The 16,818-nt window shown below is 49.2% G+C and overlaps 7 protein-coding genes and 1 pseudogene across 12 annotated transcripts; 4 read left to right on the top strand and 4 right to left on the bottom strand.

Moving 5' to 3' along the window:
- Window positions 1-56: 56 nt before the first annotated feature.
- Window positions 57-2,167, bottom strand: LOC9655840 (uncharacterized WD repeat-containing protein all2124). Its single transcript, XM_002960292.2, has 10 exons — window positions 1,819-2,167; window positions 1,603-1,708; window positions 1,471-1,531; window positions 1,109-1,413; window positions 908-1,047; window positions 779-853; window positions 637-727; window positions 394-585; window positions 289-333; window positions 57-223 (listed from the first exon to the last, which is right to left on the bottom strand). The coding sequence occupies exons 1-10, from the start codon at window positions 2,137-2,139 to the stop codon at window positions 150-152; spliced, it is 1,410 nt and encodes a 469-aa protein (XP_002960338.2). The 5' UTR covers window positions 2,140-2,167; the 3' UTR covers window positions 57-149.
- LOC112347183 (ALBINO3-like protein 3, mitochondrial) lies at window positions 2,152-4,598 on the top strand. Of its 4 annotated transcripts, none has more exons than XM_024677629.1 (14): window positions 2,152-2,447; window positions 2,515-2,621; window positions 2,674-2,801; window positions 2,863-2,934; window positions 2,985-3,086; window positions 3,134-3,187; window positions 3,232-3,297; window positions 3,343-3,390; window positions 3,447-3,557; window positions 3,606-3,661; window positions 3,718-3,835; window positions 3,898-3,960; window positions 4,009-4,118; window positions 4,176-4,598. In XM_024677629.1, exons 1-14 carry the CDS (start codon window positions 2,179-2,181, stop codon window positions 4,378-4,380), a joined length of 1,509 nt encoding a protein of 502 aa, XP_024533397.1. In that variant the 5' UTR covers window positions 2,152-2,178; the 3' UTR covers window positions 4,381-4,598. The 4 variants fall into 4 exon arrangements, with proteins under 4 accessions (XP_024533397.1, XP_024533394.1, XP_024533389.1 ...); XM_024677626.1 differs by having other exon boundaries at window positions 3,898-4,118; window positions 4,176-4,376; window positions 4,425-4,598; XM_024677621.1 differs by having other exon boundaries at window positions 3,898-4,118.
- On the bottom strand, window positions 4,143-6,830 carry LOC9641475 (fatty acyl-CoA reductase 2). Of its 2 annotated transcripts, XM_024677601.1 has the most exons (11): window positions 6,327-6,810; window positions 6,164-6,267; window positions 5,907-6,106; window positions 5,740-5,840; window positions 5,531-5,687; window positions 5,323-5,484; window positions 5,188-5,269; window positions 4,864-5,127; window positions 4,697-4,815; window positions 4,392-4,639; window positions 4,143-4,321 (listed from the first exon to the last, which is right to left on the bottom strand). In XM_024677601.1, exons 1-10 carry the CDS (start codon window positions 6,622-6,624, stop codon window positions 4,429-4,431), a joined length of 1,698 nt encoding a protein of 565 aa, XP_024533369.1. In that variant the 5' UTR covers window positions 6,625-6,810; the 3' UTR covers window positions 4,143-4,321; window positions 4,392-4,428. The 2 variants fall into 2 exon arrangements, with proteins under 2 accessions (XP_024533369.1, XP_002960337.1); XM_002960291.2 differs by having other exon boundaries at window positions 4,697-5,127; window positions 6,327-6,830.
- A 589-nt stretch (window positions 6,831-7,419) lies between these two features.
- On the bottom strand, window positions 7,420-8,593 carry LOC9655839 (probable NAD(P)H dehydrogenase (quinone) FQR1-like 1). Its single transcript, XM_002960290.2, has 3 exons — window positions 8,248-8,593; window positions 7,811-8,170; window positions 7,420-7,742 (listed from the first exon to the last, which is right to left on the bottom strand). The coding sequence occupies exons 1-3, from the start codon at window positions 8,472-8,474 to the stop codon at window positions 7,508-7,510; spliced, it is 822 nt and encodes a 273-aa protein (XP_002960336.2). The 5' UTR covers window positions 8,475-8,593; the 3' UTR covers window positions 7,420-7,507.
- A 734-nt stretch (window positions 8,594-9,327) lies between these two features.
- LOC9641474 (CASP-like protein UU1) lies at window positions 9,328-10,287 on the top strand. The gene is made up of 3 exons (XM_002960938.2): window positions 9,328-9,732; window positions 9,840-9,981; window positions 10,040-10,287. The coding sequence occupies exons 1-3, from the start codon at window positions 9,530-9,532 to the stop codon at window positions 10,244-10,246; spliced, it is 552 nt and encodes a 183-aa protein (XP_002960984.1). The 5' UTR covers window positions 9,328-9,529; the 3' UTR covers window positions 10,247-10,287.
- Window positions 10,288-10,358: 71 nt separating this feature from the next.
- LOC9641473 (auxin-repressed 12.5 kDa protein) lies at window positions 10,359-11,725 on the bottom strand. Its single transcript, XM_024675230.1, has 4 exons — window positions 11,522-11,725; window positions 11,272-11,463; window positions 11,030-11,159; window positions 10,359-10,656 (listed from the first exon to the last, which is right to left on the bottom strand). Exons 1-4 carry the CDS (start codon window positions 11,640-11,642, stop codon window positions 10,614-10,616), a joined length of 486 nt encoding a protein of 161 aa, XP_024530998.1. The 5' UTR covers window positions 11,643-11,725; the 3' UTR covers window positions 10,359-10,613.
- A 423-nt stretch (window positions 11,726-12,148) lies between these two features.
- On the top strand, window positions 12,149-15,360 carry LOC112344832 (GATA transcription factor 27-like). 2 transcript variants are annotated; one of them, XM_024670291.1, is made up of 8 exons: window positions 12,149-12,768; window positions 13,121-13,468; window positions 13,535-13,982; window positions 14,064-14,136; window positions 14,201-14,304; window positions 14,373-14,595; window positions 14,654-14,726; window positions 14,791-15,360. In XM_024670291.1, exons 1-8 carry the CDS (start codon window positions 12,729-12,731, stop codon window positions 15,276-15,278), a joined length of 1,797 nt encoding a protein of 598 aa, XP_024526059.1. In that variant the 5' UTR covers window positions 12,149-12,728; the 3' UTR covers window positions 15,279-15,360. The 2 variants fall into 2 exon arrangements, with proteins under 2 accessions (XP_024526059.1, XP_024526053.1); XM_024670285.1 differs by having other exon boundaries at window positions 14,651-14,726.
- Window positions 15,299-16,387, top strand: LOC9641472 (annotated as a pseudogene).
- Window positions 16,388-16,818: the final 431 nt, after the last annotated feature.

Genomic DNA, 16,818 nt, shown 5'->3' with positions numbered 1-16,818 from the left:
CGCGGCCTCTATAATCGCCGATCAATCGCCGGAAGGGCCCAAGAACATGCCGGGGATCGAAAAACCCTAGCGAGAACGCTAAAGCCACCAGTTTATAAATCTCAGCCGTCAATTTCAACTGTCAGTTTGAATTTCGCGGGCTCAAAATTTTAAAGGGGCTGCGACCAGAGTTTAAGTTTCTTGTCCACGCTCGCGGTTGCCAAGATCAAAACTTTGCCTTGATCTAGCAAGAAAACAAGAAAGAAAGGCGTCACAAAACGTTCCTCTCTAACAAATTGATTCATATACCTGTGGAGACGCTTTGAGGAGCCCAGGTAATGCAAGTGATTTCACCTGGAAAGTTTTCGAGAAATCAGTGATCTCGACTAGAGTTCACGAGAACTTCGCACTTACCATCGTGTGCGTTCTCTGCTGTATCAAGAACTTGGCCGTCGGCAGTGCTTAACCACGTCAGAGTTGTCCCGTGCGTGGCAGCGAGAATTTTATCGTCCGGGGACACGGCGATCTTCTCGTACAAGCCATTGTCGCTCGATAGAATCGGGAAGACTTTGATACATTTGGGATCTTCATCCATCTGGTATCTCACTGCATAAAAGGCTTTCAGTACAACACGAGAATGGAAAGATCTGCTAGTACCGTTAATGTTCCAAATTCTTATGAAACCATCTTTCGACGCTGTGATTATCTTCTGTGAATCCCATGTGAAGCACGTCCAAGTGACAGCGCTCTACACACGAAACCATGAATCAAATTACGTAGTTTACGATAACGTCGTTACCTTATGGCCCTTCAGCAGCATGACCTTCACCACATCTCGAACCTGGCCATCTTTTCCATAGACGATCTCCCAAATCTAAAACCGGAAAAGGTTCAATAGAGCCTCGTACAGAATCGAAACAAAGCCTACCTTCACATCAGCAGTGAAAGCGGCAGCGGCAAGGAAGCGGCCGTCCGGAGAAATCGTAGCCATTGTGTTCTGAAGCTGGTTCGTGTCTACAGTCTTCACGCAGGTGCCATTCCCTGCTGACCAAATCTTGATGTCGGTGCCTGGAAAAAACATGCAAAAGCGTGAGAAAACCAACCACAGCACAGATAGAAAAAAACGCACCTTCAGAACAAGTGGCGATCAAGACACTCTCGCCATCACCACTTCCATATTCGCAACGAGCGCCAACACAAGTTAGCACGTTTCTTCGGTCATGGATTTGCGTTTTCCTCCATTTTATTTCCGGCGGCGGGACCTTTCCCTGCTCTCTTGCTTGCGCAGCACCCTTTCCTTCGGGAGCACCAAACATGAGAAGCCCGGACCCGTTGATGTCCTGAGTAGCCACCACAATTTGCGCAGCACCTTGTCCATCTCCAAAGGCTACCCCAGTAGGAACTGTTCCAAGGGGCACATTGAGCCTCAAAACACTGCAAAACGAAAGGCAAGATAGAACAAAGAAAACCGGAAAACCAAACGGTACATACTGCAAGTTTTTGCTGGTGGGATCATCCAGCTTGAAAATGCGCACCACTCTGTCAGCACAGGCTGGTTGGAAAAAGATCAAACAATCATGCCAAATACTCCAGACATCGAAAAAACTGAATTTTTTTTTCTACCTGTAGCAAGGCCACGACTGTTGGACGAGAATGCAATGCCTGTGATAGCATCGACATGCCCTTTGATAGCGTTGAGTTCCAAACGATGCCGAGGAGTAGGCCGTGCCTGCGCAAAATGAGAATCAAGGACATTAGTCTCTACACTAACTAAAGAGAAATAAAACCTTCTCCAAAGATCCTACAAGTAAATTCAATAGCTTAGCTCTTGGACATTACCTTGGGCTTCACCTGTGGCGCTGCCTTCTTCTTCCCAAGCTCCTGATCGGGGATCGCTGGAGGACGAGGAGGAGGAGGAGAAGGGGGAGGGGGAGAAACTCGCCGCTTTCTAGCCGGCGGAGGAGAATGGTGCTGCTGCTGCTGCTTCTTCGCTTGACTCGCGACACTGGATTTCTTCCTGATCAAGATCCATGCTACTGATCTCCACACAGCCAGCACAAATCCAGCGGTGAAGCGAATCACCACAGCGCATGCGCATCCGGCAGCGGCAGATCCAAGAATGGCGAGTAGCAATGCGGTGCCGTCGTAGCTCTCTCCCATCCTAGGGTTTTACAAAATTTTCGATTAGGGTTTTAGGCTATGGCTGCGAGGTGCCTGGCGAGCGCGCTGGTGCGAAGGCGCCAATGGATGATGCCGATCGCGACTTCCTCCGCGATTACGAATCCAATGCGGTCGTTCTCGTCAGGCGCCGATGAGGAATTCCAGGTAGCGCCCGAAATCTTGAGGGATCCGGCTATTGGCGACGCATTTCATCTGGATACAAGTAATTTGTGGACGATCTTTAGAGGTCCGGTGTGCCTTGTGGCTACATTCCTGGACAGCATTCACGTTGCAACTGGAGCTCCCTGGTATGTGCTTGACAATGTCTCGTGCTTGTTTCAAATATTTCGTTTTTACGTCTTTTCTTTTGATCAGGTGGATTGTCCTTGCGGGATCAACAATTGCTGTGAGGGCGGCCCTTTTCCCTGTTACAGTGATCCAGCTACGAAAGACTGCCCAGCTCGCGCAACTCTCTGGAAAATGTAAGCTCCATTTTGGCCTTTTGAGATCTCACTTCTCACACTTCACGTCCAGTGCCCTCGCCAGTTCCTCCTCCTGGGAGTGGTGTCACGCAGTTAGAGCAATTCAAGCTCTATTCTCAGAAACGAAAGGAGCTTGGAGTTCCCAGTCCTGCATGGTGTTTTGCTTCTCTTTTCGTTCAAGTAAGATTAGTAGGATTTTCATGAAAACAAAAAGATTTACGTTTATTCTTTTCTCCACCAGGTGCCTATTTTCATATCCTGGACTTTAGCGATCAGAAACATGGCCATAAACAAGTACCCTGGATTTGAAACAGTCAGTAACAACTTTGGCTTTGTAAATATTTCTGATCCTTCTCCGCACAGGGTGGTGCTCTATGGTTTACAGACTTAACTGTTCCTGTCAGTGGAGATTTAGGAGCTCTCTTACCGATATCACTTTCCGTTGCATACATTTGTCATATCGAGGTAATTTTTGACTGGAGCTATTGTCAAATCTAGCGATTGTGCAGTAGGTGTCTTTGAAAGGTATTGAGCCAAAGCCCGGCATTGTGGGATCTTTGCTTTCGGTAAGAAAACTATTTGTCGAGCAGCGTACTTATGTTTCAAACAGTTCTACAGCTGGTGGCTGCGTTTCTGTGTGATTCCAATCTGTATCTCGGGTTTTTATTTCCCTCAGGTATTTATAGCTTGGTTTGGTTCTGATCTTCAAGCTTTATTGCAGGGTGTTTTCATGTACTGGCTCCCGAACACTTTGTTCTCTCTTGCACAGGTATAAGCCGAGCAATTCTTATTCAGCTTCTTCGCGCTTGACGTTTATGATTTCAGACACTATGTTTGAGAAGCAGCTATTTTCGAAAAAGATTAGGCTTGCCCGTGATGGTTGCACCTAAAGCTTCTGCTGATCCTCGCGCCTCTCAAAGCGAGACTCTTATAAAGGTAAGTTTATCTTAGTTCGAATGTGGTGAACTTTTATAATTTGCGCAGCTCGCTGCGGAACATGTCGTTCGCAAAAATCGTGACGCAGCAGTCCAATGTTTGAAGTGAGTGTTCGTGATTGACATCTGGTATCACGTGTCTTTCATCGTTGAACTGGCAGGGCTGCTCTGAAAAAAGATCCGGAAAATGCGACTGCCTATTTCGCATTGGGAAAGTTGCATACAGACGCCAGTGAATGGGCTGAAGCAACAGACTTGCTTGCTCAAGCAGCTTCAAAGGTGTCGTTGTATCCGAAGCGTGTGTAGCTTGTCTCAATTTACTGTGTTTATCTGTTCAACAGGCCAAGGACAATAAGCTTCAAATTTCAGCCTACTTGGCGCTTGGAATCGCTCTGTACAAGCAGGTTGGTGTTTTCCATCAATGGCTACCGAATTCACTATATTTCTTGCAGGGTAAAATAGGCGAGGCCACAGCTGCGCTCAAGTGCGTGGCTAGCATGGAAGAACCTCAGGATGGCGCTTCCCGGAAGAAATATAATGTGGCCCTTGTGACTTTGGGAAGGTACCTATCTTTCAAACACGCTGATCTCTGAACTCTTTCTTCCTTTTCTTTTTTCAGCTTGTTGAGCCAGGACGGACAGAAATTTGCAGCCTTGGAGTATCTTGAGCGGGCTGCACGGTACGATCCCAAGGTTGGCGACCTTTATGTGGAACAGATCAAGAAGGAACTTGCTCAAGCTAAAGAAGTTGAGGAGGTCGAGGAAGCTGATGTTCAGGCAGGAGACAGTCATGTACGAGGAAAAGTTGAGAGCAAGAACTGGTAAGTGTTACGTACATTACAGTATTGACAATATCTTCTGCCAATTAGATCTTTAAACTGCGAATAATCCTTGGATGGACTCTTTCATGGTGATCAAACGGAATTTTGTGTTGAAAGTACTCCGGTTGTTCTTCCGGAGCCCTGGTAGGTGTACATTCGTTATATATTCATTCCATCTGATTGACCCGATGTCAAAGCCAAAACCTTCTTTTTCTTCGGGCAGCATTTGCTCGTACAGTGTTTTGGTGTTCGTTATATCAAACCTGTAAGCAGGTTCAAAGCTGTTACAACACAGTTGAATCTCGGAGAAGATAGCTCACCGTCCTTTGTAAAAAGTGTAAGCGGAATAAGTTTCTACGAGCTGATCAAGTCTCTCTGCGAGGATAGCGGTTCGTTTGGCAGAGTTTTGAAGCTTGCGGCTGCCAGATAACCGTGCAACCTGAAAAGAATAACAAGAATTTAAGGCAAGAAAGTTTGGAGGTCTTACATGGATCGGGAGGCTGTAGCAGAGAAACTTATGGACGGAGAATGCCAACTTGTTGTCGTAGAACGTCATCCTGCGCTCGACAGGATTTCCTCTTTCATCCAAGACTGGATTGGACTGGAAATACTCTTCGGTACACGCTGCTAGTTCCCGGAACGTCAAGGGGTTCACTGTTGAAGATCCAACGTGATAGACACTGAGGCCGGGCCGTCCAGCGTGAACGCTCATGGCTGCTAGAAGTGAGTTCACAACCATGTCTGCTGGAATCTGCAAGTCACAAACGAACTTGTCAGCGGACAGCAGTGACAAAGCAAAATGGCAACTCACGACATCGAGGACGCAGTCCGGATCAGCATAGAAACCCGTCAGGTGGCCAAGTCCATAGGCAAGAAGCATTGGGTCCATCATCCTGTGTAAGCTCACATTGTTTGCTCGCTATGCAGGTGGGAATACTCCACGTACCTTGTGCCTTGGATCCAGCCTCCAAATGGCTGTGCGGAAGTTCCTTCCACCACCGACGGGCGAAGAATGACCACGGGGACGTCTCCTCTGCTTTGGGTGACGAGCGTTTCGCCCATAGCTTTGGTGAAAACGTAAGTGTCTTGCCACCCGTGAAGCTGAGCTCTGCGGCATTACAAGTCAAGGCCAATACCTCCCAATGACCGCGTACCTTTGCATTCCCAGCTCTTTTAGTTCCTCAGAAGTGGCTTTTATGTTTCTTACAGAGTCAATCTCCTTCCACACGTCCAGAGGAGGAGCTATACCGTTCGACATGCTGGCGAGAGGTTTTTCTAAAATTCTTCCTTGTCTGAGCCCGTTCGAGTATGCTGTCACCCAGATGCATCAAAACGAGAATCGTGTGCGACTTCCGGCACTTACCAGTGGAGACGTGCAGGAACAACTGCAACCGTGAGCACTTCTTTGCAAACTCCAACAGGTTTAGCGGTCCTTTCGTGTTGACGGCCAGAGCTACGTCGTATCTTACAGCCAAGAAAGGGAATTTGCAAAATCAGCGCAGGAATGGTACGTAGCCGCGAAGAACCAACCTTTCAAAGAACTTGGTGGTCGCGGCTGAGTTAACCACAACGTCCAACTGGCTGAGGAGCTGCTCCTTGGTGTGCTTCTCGAGTCCCAGATCGTTCTTCTCCACGCTTCCGGGGATGGCAACGAGCTTCTCAAGCATGAACTGGCGATAGTCGGCCCCATACTCCTCCCGAATCAGCTCAAACAGCCTCGACTCCAGTATCTGCCAGGGAAAATTCAGATTCAGAGAAACAAAAACTCCGGCAGGGAGGCGTCTTACATCCTTCTCGAGTCTCTGCCGAGCCTTCTCGTGACTGTCAGCGTGCACGAGAAGGTAGATCTTGCTCACTTTCGGCTGCGCACGCAGGATCTTCTCAACAAGCACTGGAAAAAACAAAGAGAGCAGATGATACACGACGTTTCGAGCAGAACGCCAGCGCCACCTTTTCCGAGGAAGCCCGTAGCTCCAGTGATGAGGATTCGTTTGTTCTCCAAGAACGGGAGGATCCCAAGCCGCTGCTGCTCGACATGGCCAATCCGTGGAAAGGCAGTAGCAGTAGCAGCAGCAGTGGCAACATTGTCGCGCGTTATGTCCAGCGCGCAGCACAAGGCACGACGGCGAGTGGACGAAACCCGGTGCGTCTCCAGCCGCGAAGAACAAGCTATCGAGTTCCGACCACCGGAAGAACCAGAACCAGCTGACCGATAGATTGCCGCCTCGAAAGACAGGGAGGGAGCCATTCTTCTGCACAGCAGGAGAGCATAGAATCAAGCGCTAGCGCTTTATCCTGTTGAGTGTTGAGGAGGTCACGAGGTGGGAACACAATTCGATCGCATGTACAAGTCGGCAAAAAAGTTCCGGAGTGTTTGTGTCCACGCACTTGACATTCGATCTGCAATTACGCCCCAAGCTACCCTCCACCACGCGATAGGTGGATTCAATTGACACCTGTGAAAGCGATCCGGCGAGCGAGAGCTATCGATCTTCAAAGGAAATAGAGAGAAGTATCTCTCTCCCTCTCTCTCTCTCTCTCTCTCTCTCTCGCGTGTGATTGTTTTTTGTGCCGGGGAAGAGAGATCGAGGACAGGGTTCGGTTTGGAGGTCAAGCTTGGGTCCCTGCATCATAAAAACACAAGGAAGCGCAACACGCTGCTCTTCGATTACTTTCTCACCGCAGTGTTTTGAGCTGATTCGCTTTGACGTTTGCTCGATTGTAGGTGCAAACGCTACACCTTCAATTGCGATAGGCTACAAGCCGTGTAGTCTTCCGCTGAATGCCTTTTGAAGTACGTTCTAGAAATATGGTGGCATATACCATGGAAGCTTTAGTGTCTGATTCATATAATTAGTTAATTCTTGAGTGCTAGGGAACAAATTCTGGTAAAATGTTTTTTGTGTCCAATTTCAAGAGTTGGTACCAATTGAATGATTAGATATTTCTTTAACTACCTGTTAAAGGATACTACTGGGGAGAAAAAGAAGGAAAGATGTTATTCTGCCTGACTTACGATTGTCAAAAATAAATACGTACCTTAGAACTAAACTAGGTTAAGAATAGATTTAATGTGGGAAGATGAAAGTTTAATGGCCAAATTTGTACATAAAAATGAATTAGTTCTTCCTTTAGTCTGCTGCATTAACAAGTCTCTTCGCAATTCCTGCTGTATATCTCCCTTGGTGCTCAGCCAACTCAAGCTCGGTCTGTGTTGGTAGCCTGGAACCATCACCAGCAAAAGTTCCAGCTCCATATGGGGAGCCACCCCTCAAATCATCCAGCTTAAACATTCCAGCACCAAATGTGTAGCCGATCGGGATAAACACCATGCCGTGATGAGCAAGTTGAGTGATCGCAGTCCATCTAGAAGCAAGTCATAAGTTCAGAAGATCACTCGAAGCAAAAGATGGAAATAACTCGGACTGACTTACGCTGTCGTTTCTTGGCCACCACCTTGGGTTCCAGTGCTCACGAAGAATCCGGCTGGTTTTCCAGCCAGCTTTTGCTGCTGCCACAAACTCCCAGTAGAATCGAAGAAAGCTTTCATCTGAGCGGCCATGGCACCGTAACGCGTGGGGAATCCAAAGAGAAAGGCGTCGGCGGCTACGAGCTGTGCAGCGGTGATGGTTGGAATGGACTCATCCTTCGGCGGCGCGTGCATCGTGTCCAACACCGCCTGTGACAAGTTCTCCGCCACTCTAAAGAGAAATCCCTCCGCTCCATCCACGCTATCCACGCCTTGCTTGATCTTCTTGGCCAGAGCCTCGACGTGACCATACATGGAGTAGAATCTAAGCAAGCGTCGAGTGAGAATGCGCTCTATCTTAGACCGAGATCAAAGATCGAAGGAGAAGAAAAAAAAACTCACATAATGTAGACTTTGATGGTGGTTTCGGGAGGAGAAGATGGTGCTACCGCCGCTTCCACCGCTGGATCGTCCTCATTCTCGACTTGGGCTTGCTGGATTTCGTCCGGACCGCATTGGGTCTGTGGCGGATCGTCTCCTGGATGATCGCCATCGGGCTTGGAGGAGAGCGGCGAGGAGCTCTTGTTCTTCCTGGATTTGCTGGGTATGCATCCGCCCCCTCTGCCCATGACCTAAATGCCCCTCACTCGATCATCCCTCTGGCACCCAGACAAAAGAGAAGAAGAAGAGGATTTCTTCTTCTTTTTTTTTTTTGCTCGCTGCGTGGGATAATGTGCTATGATGCAGTTTGTCTGTCCTTTAGCGAATTTGGCATCGTAAATCCAACTTAGCATTTCTTGCCAATGATCAACTTGTCTACTGACGTACCGTACGTAGCTCTTGAGCAGTGGCTTTTACGGAATTGATCTCTTTCCACACGTCCGGAGGAAGACCATTCGACGTGCTAGCGAGAAAATTCTTTCTTCCTTTTCTGTTGCGGCACTTATTATTAACCGCGGAAACGTGCAAGAACGACGGCAACCGTGAGAAAGATCGCAAATAGGAGCTGACAATCAGCGCAACTTGCAACTCGTAGGTGGGAGCAAGAGTTAACCACAACGTCCAACAGGCTTCCTTCCTCGGATCGATCACAATTGGAACACTTTTCCGAGCGACTGGGACTGATGAATCTTCGATCCCTTTGAAGTGTAGACCCTTGTGAGGCCAGCTGAGCTCTGAGAAGTTTGTCCGTGCTTGACATAATTACACTTAAAACAGATGATGTTTGATCAATGTTTTCTCGAGGAAACAACTAGCTGAAGGTGAAGATCTCCACCTAAGCTTTCTGGCGGTGTGTATGAAATTTGTAGCATTAACACGAAATATGGTGATATATACTGGCAGTGAGAGTGGGGTATCAAATGTCGAAACTTCCACCTTTCTACAGTACTTTAGCGAGCTGCAATGGAAGGTGCCTTTGGCAAAGTTTTGGACCATGACAACGTGATAGAAGAGGTTTCAAGAATGTCGCGGTTTGGTAATTTAATCTTTTCTCCCCCGCGTCGTCGTGGACTTTTGCAAGTGTCCATGTTAATCATGTCCTGGAGAGCGGCTACACACAATCGTGCATGCGCGACGTACAAAGTCGGCAACTTGGGTGTTTCCTTGGTGAAATCTGGGTTTTATACGCAGCGCTGCCTAGCCTAGGATCGACCGAGCTAGGGGAATTTTGGTAATCCAATCGATGGAAGAATCACAGCAGCAAAGCACCAAATTCGATGCTCCCCCATCGCCCTATGTCCCGTCGCGTGTCTACTTGGCCCAGATCTACTGGAAGAAGCCCGCGATTGTGGTGCTCCGGGTGCTCCAATTCGTCTTCTCGCTCATCGCATTCTCGGTCATGGCGGATCTCCTTCACGACGTCCAAGGATCAATCAAATCCTTGAGGTATGTCCCAATTCTCTGCGAATGCCCCAATTCCCTCCCCTCTCTCGCGCGATCTCGCACACACCAACGAACGACGGACTCAAAGTTGCGAGTGCTCTTCTTTGCAGCTACACGGTGGCCATCGGTGTTTTGGCATGCGCGTACGCTTTGGCGCAGCTAAGTTTCTCGCTTTGGTGCGTGATCCGCGGCGCCACGTCTTCGTCTGGGGTGACTCCCCTGTACCAATACGCGACATTCATCTGCGACCAGGTCCAAACCAACGCAATGCGGATGAGATTGATTCTCATGGTTGATCTTTCTTTGGCAGATGAGCACTTACTTCCTGATCTCGGCCGCATCCGCCACAGCCACACTGATCGACGTTTCCGGGGTGTGCGGTTCGAACGGGTCCGGCACCAACCTGTGCTCAAGATCCACTGCCTCCGTCACCTTTGCCTTCCTGGCGTTTCTCGCCTTCTCTGCCTCCTCGGTTCTCACAGGCTATTATCTCGTCAAATGCATCTTGAAAGCCTGAAAAATTTGTTAAAACACAAAAATCAAAAACCCTTTTTTTTTTTTTTTTTGCTAAGACTAGTTTTTGGAAGGATACTGGGGGATAAGAAATCTGATCTTGCACACGAGCTTGCTGATCATGAAAAGCTGACAGCTATGATATACTATTCACACCTGTACAAAAATCTTACAAACAGTGATAGAAGAGAAAGGAAGGAAGCAAATGCCACGCAAACAACTCCTACCTCCCAGGGCCAGCTACACTTATCTCTATCATCTTCAGGTATTTGCTCGTAATCACCACCACTCCAAACTTTTAAGACTTTCGATCGCCTCTCTTAAATAGATGAGATATTTTCTTCTTGCATGCAGCCATGGCACCTGGTGATTTACGGGTGGTGCCACTTGTTCTTGCTCTCGGGGCTGTACATCCTGAAAATCCAGGAACACAAAAAAGGATGAGAAAAAAGTTCTGACTCGGAAACTACAACCATCGACATGGAAGAAGCTCTCTCTGATCTTTCTTCAGGTGTCCAAGACACTGATCACTACCCTGTATGAGAAGTGATTGGTAGCGATTCTTACGATCTATGGACACCAAATCTGCTAAACTCTTATCTTATCTAGAGAAACAAAAAAGTTCCTTAGAGCTTGTAAGAAATCCATGCAAGAAGCACTAAAGCATGAAGAGATAGAGCTTGTAAGCAATCCATGCAAGAACTAACTAGAGCATAAAGAAAGAGGAACCAGCTAGAGCTCGGACGAACAAAGGCTAGAAACCAAGATCATGAGAGAGACGGCTTACCAGTCGTACACGGACGGAGAGTTTGGTGTCACATTGTCGTAGCGAGCGGAGCCCTGGCGCTCCACTGCCCGCGCTCGCCCGCCTCCCGGATGGAACACCGATCGCCAAACGTTATCTTTGGGCGTGGTTCCTGTTCACGAGAAGAGCACAGTTAAATTCCAAAGACTCCCTCAAAATCTAGACAAGATAGCAAAGAATCGTGGGAGACAAGGCGAGGACTAGCAAGATCTTGCAGATATTACCGGGCGATCCAGCCATAGAAGATGGGGAGCCGACGCTAGAGGCGGCTCCCGTCGGGGTAGCCGGCGCGGACTCGTCGCCAAAGCTGGCCGATCGGATCAGCGGCGGGGGGCGGATGTTGATGCTCTGCGTGACCATGGTGCTGGAGCGCCGATATTTCGGGTCTCGCGCGCCAGGGGCGCCGAGCGGATCACCTGCCACAAAGATCGACCGTGTGAGCAAGAAAACGATCGCAATAACGCTGCCAGAGACCATCCAAGCCAGTGAGATCCCTGGCGACCGCCTTGGCATTCTTGTTGCGCAGCATTCCCAGGCCTCGATCCGGCTGAGGCCCGGCCACCACATCGTCCCACAGCTTGTCAAGAAGCCCCATGGTGGATCAAAGACGAGCGATCGAGAGAGAGAAGACGCTATAAACCCTCTCAAGAAGAAGAAGAAGAAAAAGAAGAGGAAACAAACAAGCTCTCTCTCTAAACCCCTACCATGTCCCCCCAAGCATCTTGCGATCGCAGCCGTCCACCCAGTTACCCGCCATCGCCGTGGCGTCCATCCGCCGGCCACGTCAGCCCGCCAGATATCGCTATCGTACGGAGAGAATATTCAGCCCTGTAGAGAGACCTTATCCGGTTCCCGACCGTCGGATCCCCGCCCTCACGTGCCCATCGACGACTGCTTGCTGTCACGCGCGACGATTGGCCCAGATCACCATTTACCCACGGCGAAATCTTTCACCCGGCCAGGAAACGAATCCGTCAAGATGCCAAAAGCATCTACGAGCGCATCCAACGGCGGGGAATTTTTCCGCGCGGAAAAGGAAGGAAATATAAAATGTGGTCGCCCCCACCCCCACCAAAACCCTAAAAAAAGTGACAACACAATTGTGAGCTCAAACCACACAAAAACGCACACTCGCCACTGCCCTATCTGCTCCCCTGTTCGTGCCCTGTTGGGGGCGACGGTGGCGACGCTCAATGGGCTCTTCTTCCTCGCCCATCAGGTCGCCTTTCCAACAAGCTCCATCTCGCCTAGTTCTATCCTTTTCCTTGGTTTTGTCCCCTTTGTTTTTTTTTTTTTTTTCCTCTACTCTTCGTCTGGGTCGTGAGGTGAATAGCTCTTAGGGCAACCAAGAGCTTGAGAGCTCTCCAGGGAGAGAGAGCTAAGTAACTCCTCTACTGTCTCAGAGCTTTTTAGCGAAAGAAGAAGAAGAACGCAGCAGCAGCAAAAAAAAAGATTTTTTTTCCTTGCCCTTTTTGTCAATTGCCTGAGTAGTTCCTCCTTAGGTCTCTCCGTCACGGCCTTGCTTGCTTGTCCGCGCGAGAGAGAATTATTTATCCATACTGTTGTTCCTCTTTCCTTCGTGATTCTTTTTTTTTTCTTTGTTCTGCCTCTTCACTTGGTTGGTTCTTTGCATGGGAGGTGTTTAATCCCCTTGGAGCTGCTCCTCCACAGCAGTAGAGGAATGGGGAAGCAGGGCCCTTGCTACCACTGTGGAATTACCAGTAAGTTCTCATCCATCACCATTAAGCTACAAGGTTTGCCTTTGTATACTCTTTGTTTGGCTTGCTTGCAAACTTTGACGTGTTTCCTTCGTTGTAATGAACGTTGTGCTTTTGCTGCTTGTTTGTATCACCGCGATGATTGATACGAAACAGCTCGAAGGCAAAGATATATGACATGGTTTTTATCTCTCTGTGTATCCTGGTCTCATAATCGAATCAAACTCGGTTGTAATTGCCAAAAATGCCAGCGAAGAAACAAAGTCTTGTGGAAAAACCTCTCCAAAGTTTGCTCCCTTTGATCTATAACTTACTCGTGTGCTGCTTCGTGTTTTTGTTTTTGCCATCTTTCCAGCAACTCCACTGTGGCGGAATGGCCCCCCGGAGAAGCCAGTTTTGTGCAATGCCTGTGGCTCGAGGTGGCGGACTAAAGGCACGCTCATCAACTACATGCCAATGCACTCGGGCGGATTTGGAGTTGGGAGTGACAAAGCGAGATGGAACTCTAACCGGACCGCTCCAGAGAAGACGATCATCTCGCGCAAGAGAAAGGAACCATCGGATGGAAACTCGGAGAGCGCTCTCTCGAAAACCAGCACGTATTTCTCCACCAGCGCGGAGGACGATGCCAGCACGCGATCGAGCCTCGGCTCTGAGGTTTCGACGTTCGATGGTCCCTTCTACAGATCGGCCGTTGCTCCTGGTAACTGGTTTTCACCGTTTTTCACCGTTTTCTCTTCGGCTGAACTCGTGAATTTCGTCCATGCAGTGCGTGGAACGCCTTGGGACACTCCAGTTCCATCTCGCAGGCGCACAAACATGTTCCGATCCCGGGCCTCCTCGGACAAAATCGCCAGGAACCTCGTCTCGCTCGAGGAGCAAGAGGTGTCGTCGGTGACGTGCCCCGAGAATGGTGACGCCGTTGTTTTGTTCGAGACAAAGTCACCGCTGGTAGCGGTGGAGATTGGGCTTGGAAGTGTTTTTATCCGGCAGCCTGCGCAGCAAATCGCCCAGCAGCAGGAGCACGAGTCCGAGGCGAGCTCGTTGCTCATCGATAGTGGCACTAGAGGAGGAGGAGGAGGAGGAGCACACGAACTCGGTGAGGTTCCTAGTCAAAGTACCGGGCTCTACAATTCGGCCCCGTTGAGAGGAAAGGAGAAGCTCGCCATCGGCTACCAAAGACCCGAGACTCATTACAATCCCAGTAGAACGCTCTTGTAAGTATCTCTTTATTTTCTCTTTCTAGTCTAGATTTCTCTATGAAGCTTTGGAATGATTTGAAGCTTCTTGTCTTCCAGAGAAAGTTTCCCCTACAACAAGAGAAATGTGCTGCAAAGCAAGCAGTCTCCACTAAACTTCCTGGAACTCAAGGCAAGCTTTCTCTATTCTCTTAAAAGGATTTCCTGTAACCTGTTCTTTCGACACGATTGAACAGGATGTGATTAATGATGATACGTTTACCGAGCTATTGACGGATCAAGAGCAACTCCAGCTTCTAAAGTTCCTCTCCTCGGTGGACATCTCGCATTGTCCACAAAGGTAAAAGCTTTCTCCTTTCTTTCTTAGTATCTGAGAAAGAAAACTAAGTGGAGAGTGCTCTCGTGCAGCTTGAGCAGCATGTTTAGCAGCTCCCAGTTCGAGAGGGCAGTGTCCAACTTTCAGCGGCTTCTTTCCGAAGGAATGTTCGACTCGCCCGAGGCTGGATCCAGTCCTCGCGTTTTGCAGCACTACCAGCAACTTCTATCGGTCACGGACTTGCCAGCGTCCGGATGGGCCGAAAGCTTGTCTCAGCTTCAAAATCAAGCTCGAACTTCCAAGCGCCGGGCTGAGGTGAAACCAAACTGTCGCGTTTCCTTTTTTCATCTCTCTCCTATTTACGTTACAGCAGCCACCGTGTGGCAAAGAGCACAAGCTTCTCAAGCCTCCCTGCGCAGGAAATGCGTCGCTGCTCGCGATCGAGAGTAAGAAAAGGTTTCTCTCGAGGACTCAAAACCATCTCTTTTTTTTCTTTCTTTCTCTCTGAAGGGACGGACGACTCAAAACTCCATGGAACTCACAAGCAACACGAGCTTAACCACGGGGTCTCTTCAAGCAGCTCGAAACCAAGCCAGGAATCATCCGGCCCCCGGCGAGCTACGACTTCCTCTTTCCTGCCCGAGTCCACGGCGATTCCAGCGCGAAAACCCGTGAAGAACAACCTCATGGAGGAGGGCCACGACAGCGGTGGCGAGCAGGACTTGCTCGTAAACGTCCCCTCGAGCATGTCCTTCCGCCACGACGCCGAGCTCCTGCTACTCCAAAAGCCACCATCCATGGATCATCTCAGGGACAAAGGAGGGAATGGAAACGGTGGGAGCAATGCGAGTGGAGGCGATTGCGCGGACTTGATCGTCACGAACACTTGGCATTCGACCGACTGGGATGGATTCTTGTGGACGAGCCCGGCATCGGCGAGAGGAGGAGGATCGACTAGAAGGCGGGTTCTTCCCAATGGAACCGTGCTCAATCCGTAAGTAGCAAGAACGGGAACACCGAAAAAAACGAAGAACAAAGAGAAAACGAAAAGTAATGTAACTTTTCCCGGTACATTTTGAATTTGCGAATATCCGCGCTATCTTGTCAAAGTCGCTACAGTTTTTAGGGCTCTTCATGGCGGGGCTGTTTGATACCCAGGCGGAGATCTACGCGGCTGCGCGCCCCGATTATCCGGATTCCCTCTTCGAATTCCTGGCGTCGGTTACGCACCATGGATGCGTGTGGGACGTGGGCACTGGAAATGGGCAAGCTGCGATCAAGGTAAGCCAAGCCGGGGTTTGTCTAGAATTTTTGGGGGTTTCTTAGCTCGCAGAGATCTTCGATCGAGTGATCGCGACGGACGTGAGCTCCCAGCAGCTCCAGCAAGCCCCGCAGCGCCCAAACATCAAATACGCCGTGACTTCCAAATCGATCACCCGCGACGAGCTCCACTCGGTGATCGGCCCCGACCACTCGCTCGACCTCGTCACCGTCGCGCAGGCCCTCCACTGGTTCGACCTGGACGCCTTCTACGGCCACGTCGGCGCGATGCTCCGCCGTGGCGGCGACCGCCCGGGCGTGCTGGCCGCGTGGTGCTACCAGCTCTGCCACGTGGACGCAGACGTGGACGCCGTCCTCACCGAGTTCTACGCGGCCACGTCGCCCTACTGGGCGCCACAGCGGCAGCTCGTGGACAACGGCTACCGTACAATCGACTTCCCGTTTGAGCCGGTCGCGGGCCAGGCTAGTACGGGGCCGTTACGGTTCGAGTCGATCAAGCGGCTCAATTTGGGCCAGCTCTTGGCCTACTTCCGGTCGTGGTCCGCCGTACAGACCGCCATGACAAGGGGGTGGCCATATTGGAGGAGTTTCGGCCGGCATTTGAGAAGAGCTGGGCCGGTGATCCTATGGTGGTGAAAACGGTGACTTGGCCTGTCCATCTTCTGGTTGGCAAGCCAAAATAATTGAGATTTCTATCTTCAGCAGCGAGTTTTACAGCAAGGGTCATCCGAGGTCTAAAATAAATTGCTATAGCAATGCTTGGTTGGCTTAATGGTAGTTTTATTATTACTTATTAATTTAATTGATAAAATAAAGTTTATAATTATAAGCATGTTTGTAATTTATAAACACAAGATGATAGAATAAAAAAGAATATACTAGAAAGGGTTTAGGAAAGTTTATAAATTATAAACATGTTTATAAATTATAAATACCAAATTAATCTAAATGAATACCAACCGTTAGATGGTAGAATATCCTAAAATATCTAAGCATATTCTAGGTATATTCACTACCATCCTAGTATAGGTTTGTTTAAGCAAACCAATAAGTATTTAGGTAGCATGTTATAATTTAATCGTTCTCTTTTCGGAGCTACAAGCCCTAGGACCCAGCGAGGTGAAGCTTGTTGTGTTGCTAGCCGCTTCAAATAGATGTGATTTTGCGTACACACACACACACTTAGAGTTAAAGTCTTTATCTGGACAACAAAACAAGTCTAATGCTTCTTTAAAATCTAACAAGGTTACCAACATA

The sequence above is a fragment of the Selaginella moellendorffii genome, unplaced genomic scaffold (genome assembly GCF_000143415.4).
Source record: "Selaginella moellendorffii unplaced genomic scaffold, v1.0 SELMOscaffold_0, whole genome shotgun sequence".
In the NCBI taxonomy this organism is placed as follows: domain Eukaryota; kingdom Viridiplantae; phylum Streptophyta; class Lycopodiopsida; order Selaginellales; family Selaginellaceae; genus Selaginella; species Selaginella moellendorffii.
Note: the sequence above shows the minus strand (reverse complement) of the source record. Positions and strands in the feature narration are given on the sequence as shown.

Bases quoted from the DNA above. Each gene is read 5' to 3' on its own strand.
- LOC9641474 (XM_002960938.2), top strand. From the start codon at position 9,530: ATGGAAGAATCACAGCAGCAAAGCACCAAATTCGATGCTCCCCCATCG. The intron at 9,733-9,839 runs GTATGTCCCAAT...TCTTCTTTGCAG, and splicing joins GGATCAATCAAATCCTTGAG to CTACACGGTGGCCATCGGTG. The intron at 9,982-10,039 runs GTCCAAACCAAC...TTTCTTTGGCAG, and splicing joins CGACATTCATCTGCGACCAG to ATGAGCACTTACTTCCTGAT.
- LOC9655839 (XM_002960290.2), bottom strand. From the start codon at position 8,474: ATGGGCAGAGGGGGCGGATGCATACCCAGCAAATCCAGGAAGAACAAG. The intron at 8,171-8,247 runs GTGAGTTTTTTT...ACGCTTGCTTAG, and splicing joins ACCATCAAAGTCTACATTAT to ATTCTACTCCATGTATGGTC. The intron at 7,743-7,810 runs GTAAGTCAGTCC...ACTTGCTTCTAG, and splicing joins GGTGGCCAAGAAACGACAGC to ATGGACTGCGATCACTCAAC.
- LOC9655840 (XM_002960292.2), bottom strand. From the start codon at position 2,139: ATGGGAGAGAGCTACGACGGCACCGCATTGCTACTCGCCATTCTTGGA. The intron at 334-393 runs GTAAGTGCGAAG...AAAACTTTCCAG, and splicing joins AGCAGAGAACGCACACGATG to GTGAAATCACTTGCATTACC. The intron at 224-288 runs GTATATGAATCA...TTTTCTTGCTAG, and splicing joins TCCTCAAAGCGTCTCCACAG to ATCAAGGCAAAGTTTTGATC.
- LOC9641473 (XM_024675230.1), bottom strand. From the start codon at position 11,642: ATGGGGCTTCTTGACAAGCTGTGGGACGATGTGGTGGCCGGGCCTCAG. The intron at 11,160-11,271 runs GTAATATCTGCA...TCTCGTGAACAG, and splicing joins TTCTATGGCTGGATCGCCCG to GAACCACGCCCAAAGATAAC. The intron at 10,657-11,029 runs GTAAGCCGTCTC...CTGGATTTTCAG, and splicing joins TCTCCGTCCGTGTACGACTG to GATGTACAGCCCCGAGAGCA.
- LOC112347183 (XM_024677621.1), top strand. From the start codon at position 2,179: ATGGCTGCGAGGTGCCTGGCGAGCGCGCTGGTGCGAAGGCGCCAATGG. The intron at 3,087-3,133 runs GTAATTTTTGAC...ATTGTGCAGTAG, and splicing joins CATACATTTGTCATATCGAG to GTGTCTTTGAAAGGTATTGA. The intron at 4,119-4,175 runs GTACCTATCTTT...TTCTTTTTTCAG, and splicing joins GCCCTTGTGACTTTGGGAAG to CTTGTTGAGCCAGGACGGAC.
- LOC112344832 (XM_024670285.1), top strand. From the start codon at position 12,729: ATGGGGAAGCAGGGCCCTTGCTACCACTGTGGAATTACCA. The intron at 12,769-13,120 runs GTAAGTTCTCAT...CCATCTTTCCAG, and splicing joins CTACCACTGTGGAATTACCA to CAACTCCACTGTGGCGGAAT. The intron at 14,137-14,200 runs GCAAGCTTTCTC...ACGATTGAACAG, and splicing joins TAAACTTCCTGGAACTCAAG to GATGTGATTAATGATGATAC.
- LOC9641475 (XM_002960291.2), bottom strand. From the start codon at position 6,624: ATGGCTCCCTCCCTGTCTTTCGAGGCGGCAATCTATCGGTCAGCTGGT. The intron at 6,107-6,163 runs GTAAGACGCCTC...TTTCCCTGGCAG, and splicing joins GGCAGAGACTCGAGAAGGAT to ATACTGGAGTCGAGGCTGTT. The intron at 5,841-5,906 runs GTTGGTTCTTCG...CTTGGCTGTAAG, and splicing joins ACCACCAAGTTCTTTGAAAG to ATACGACGTAGCTCTGGCCG.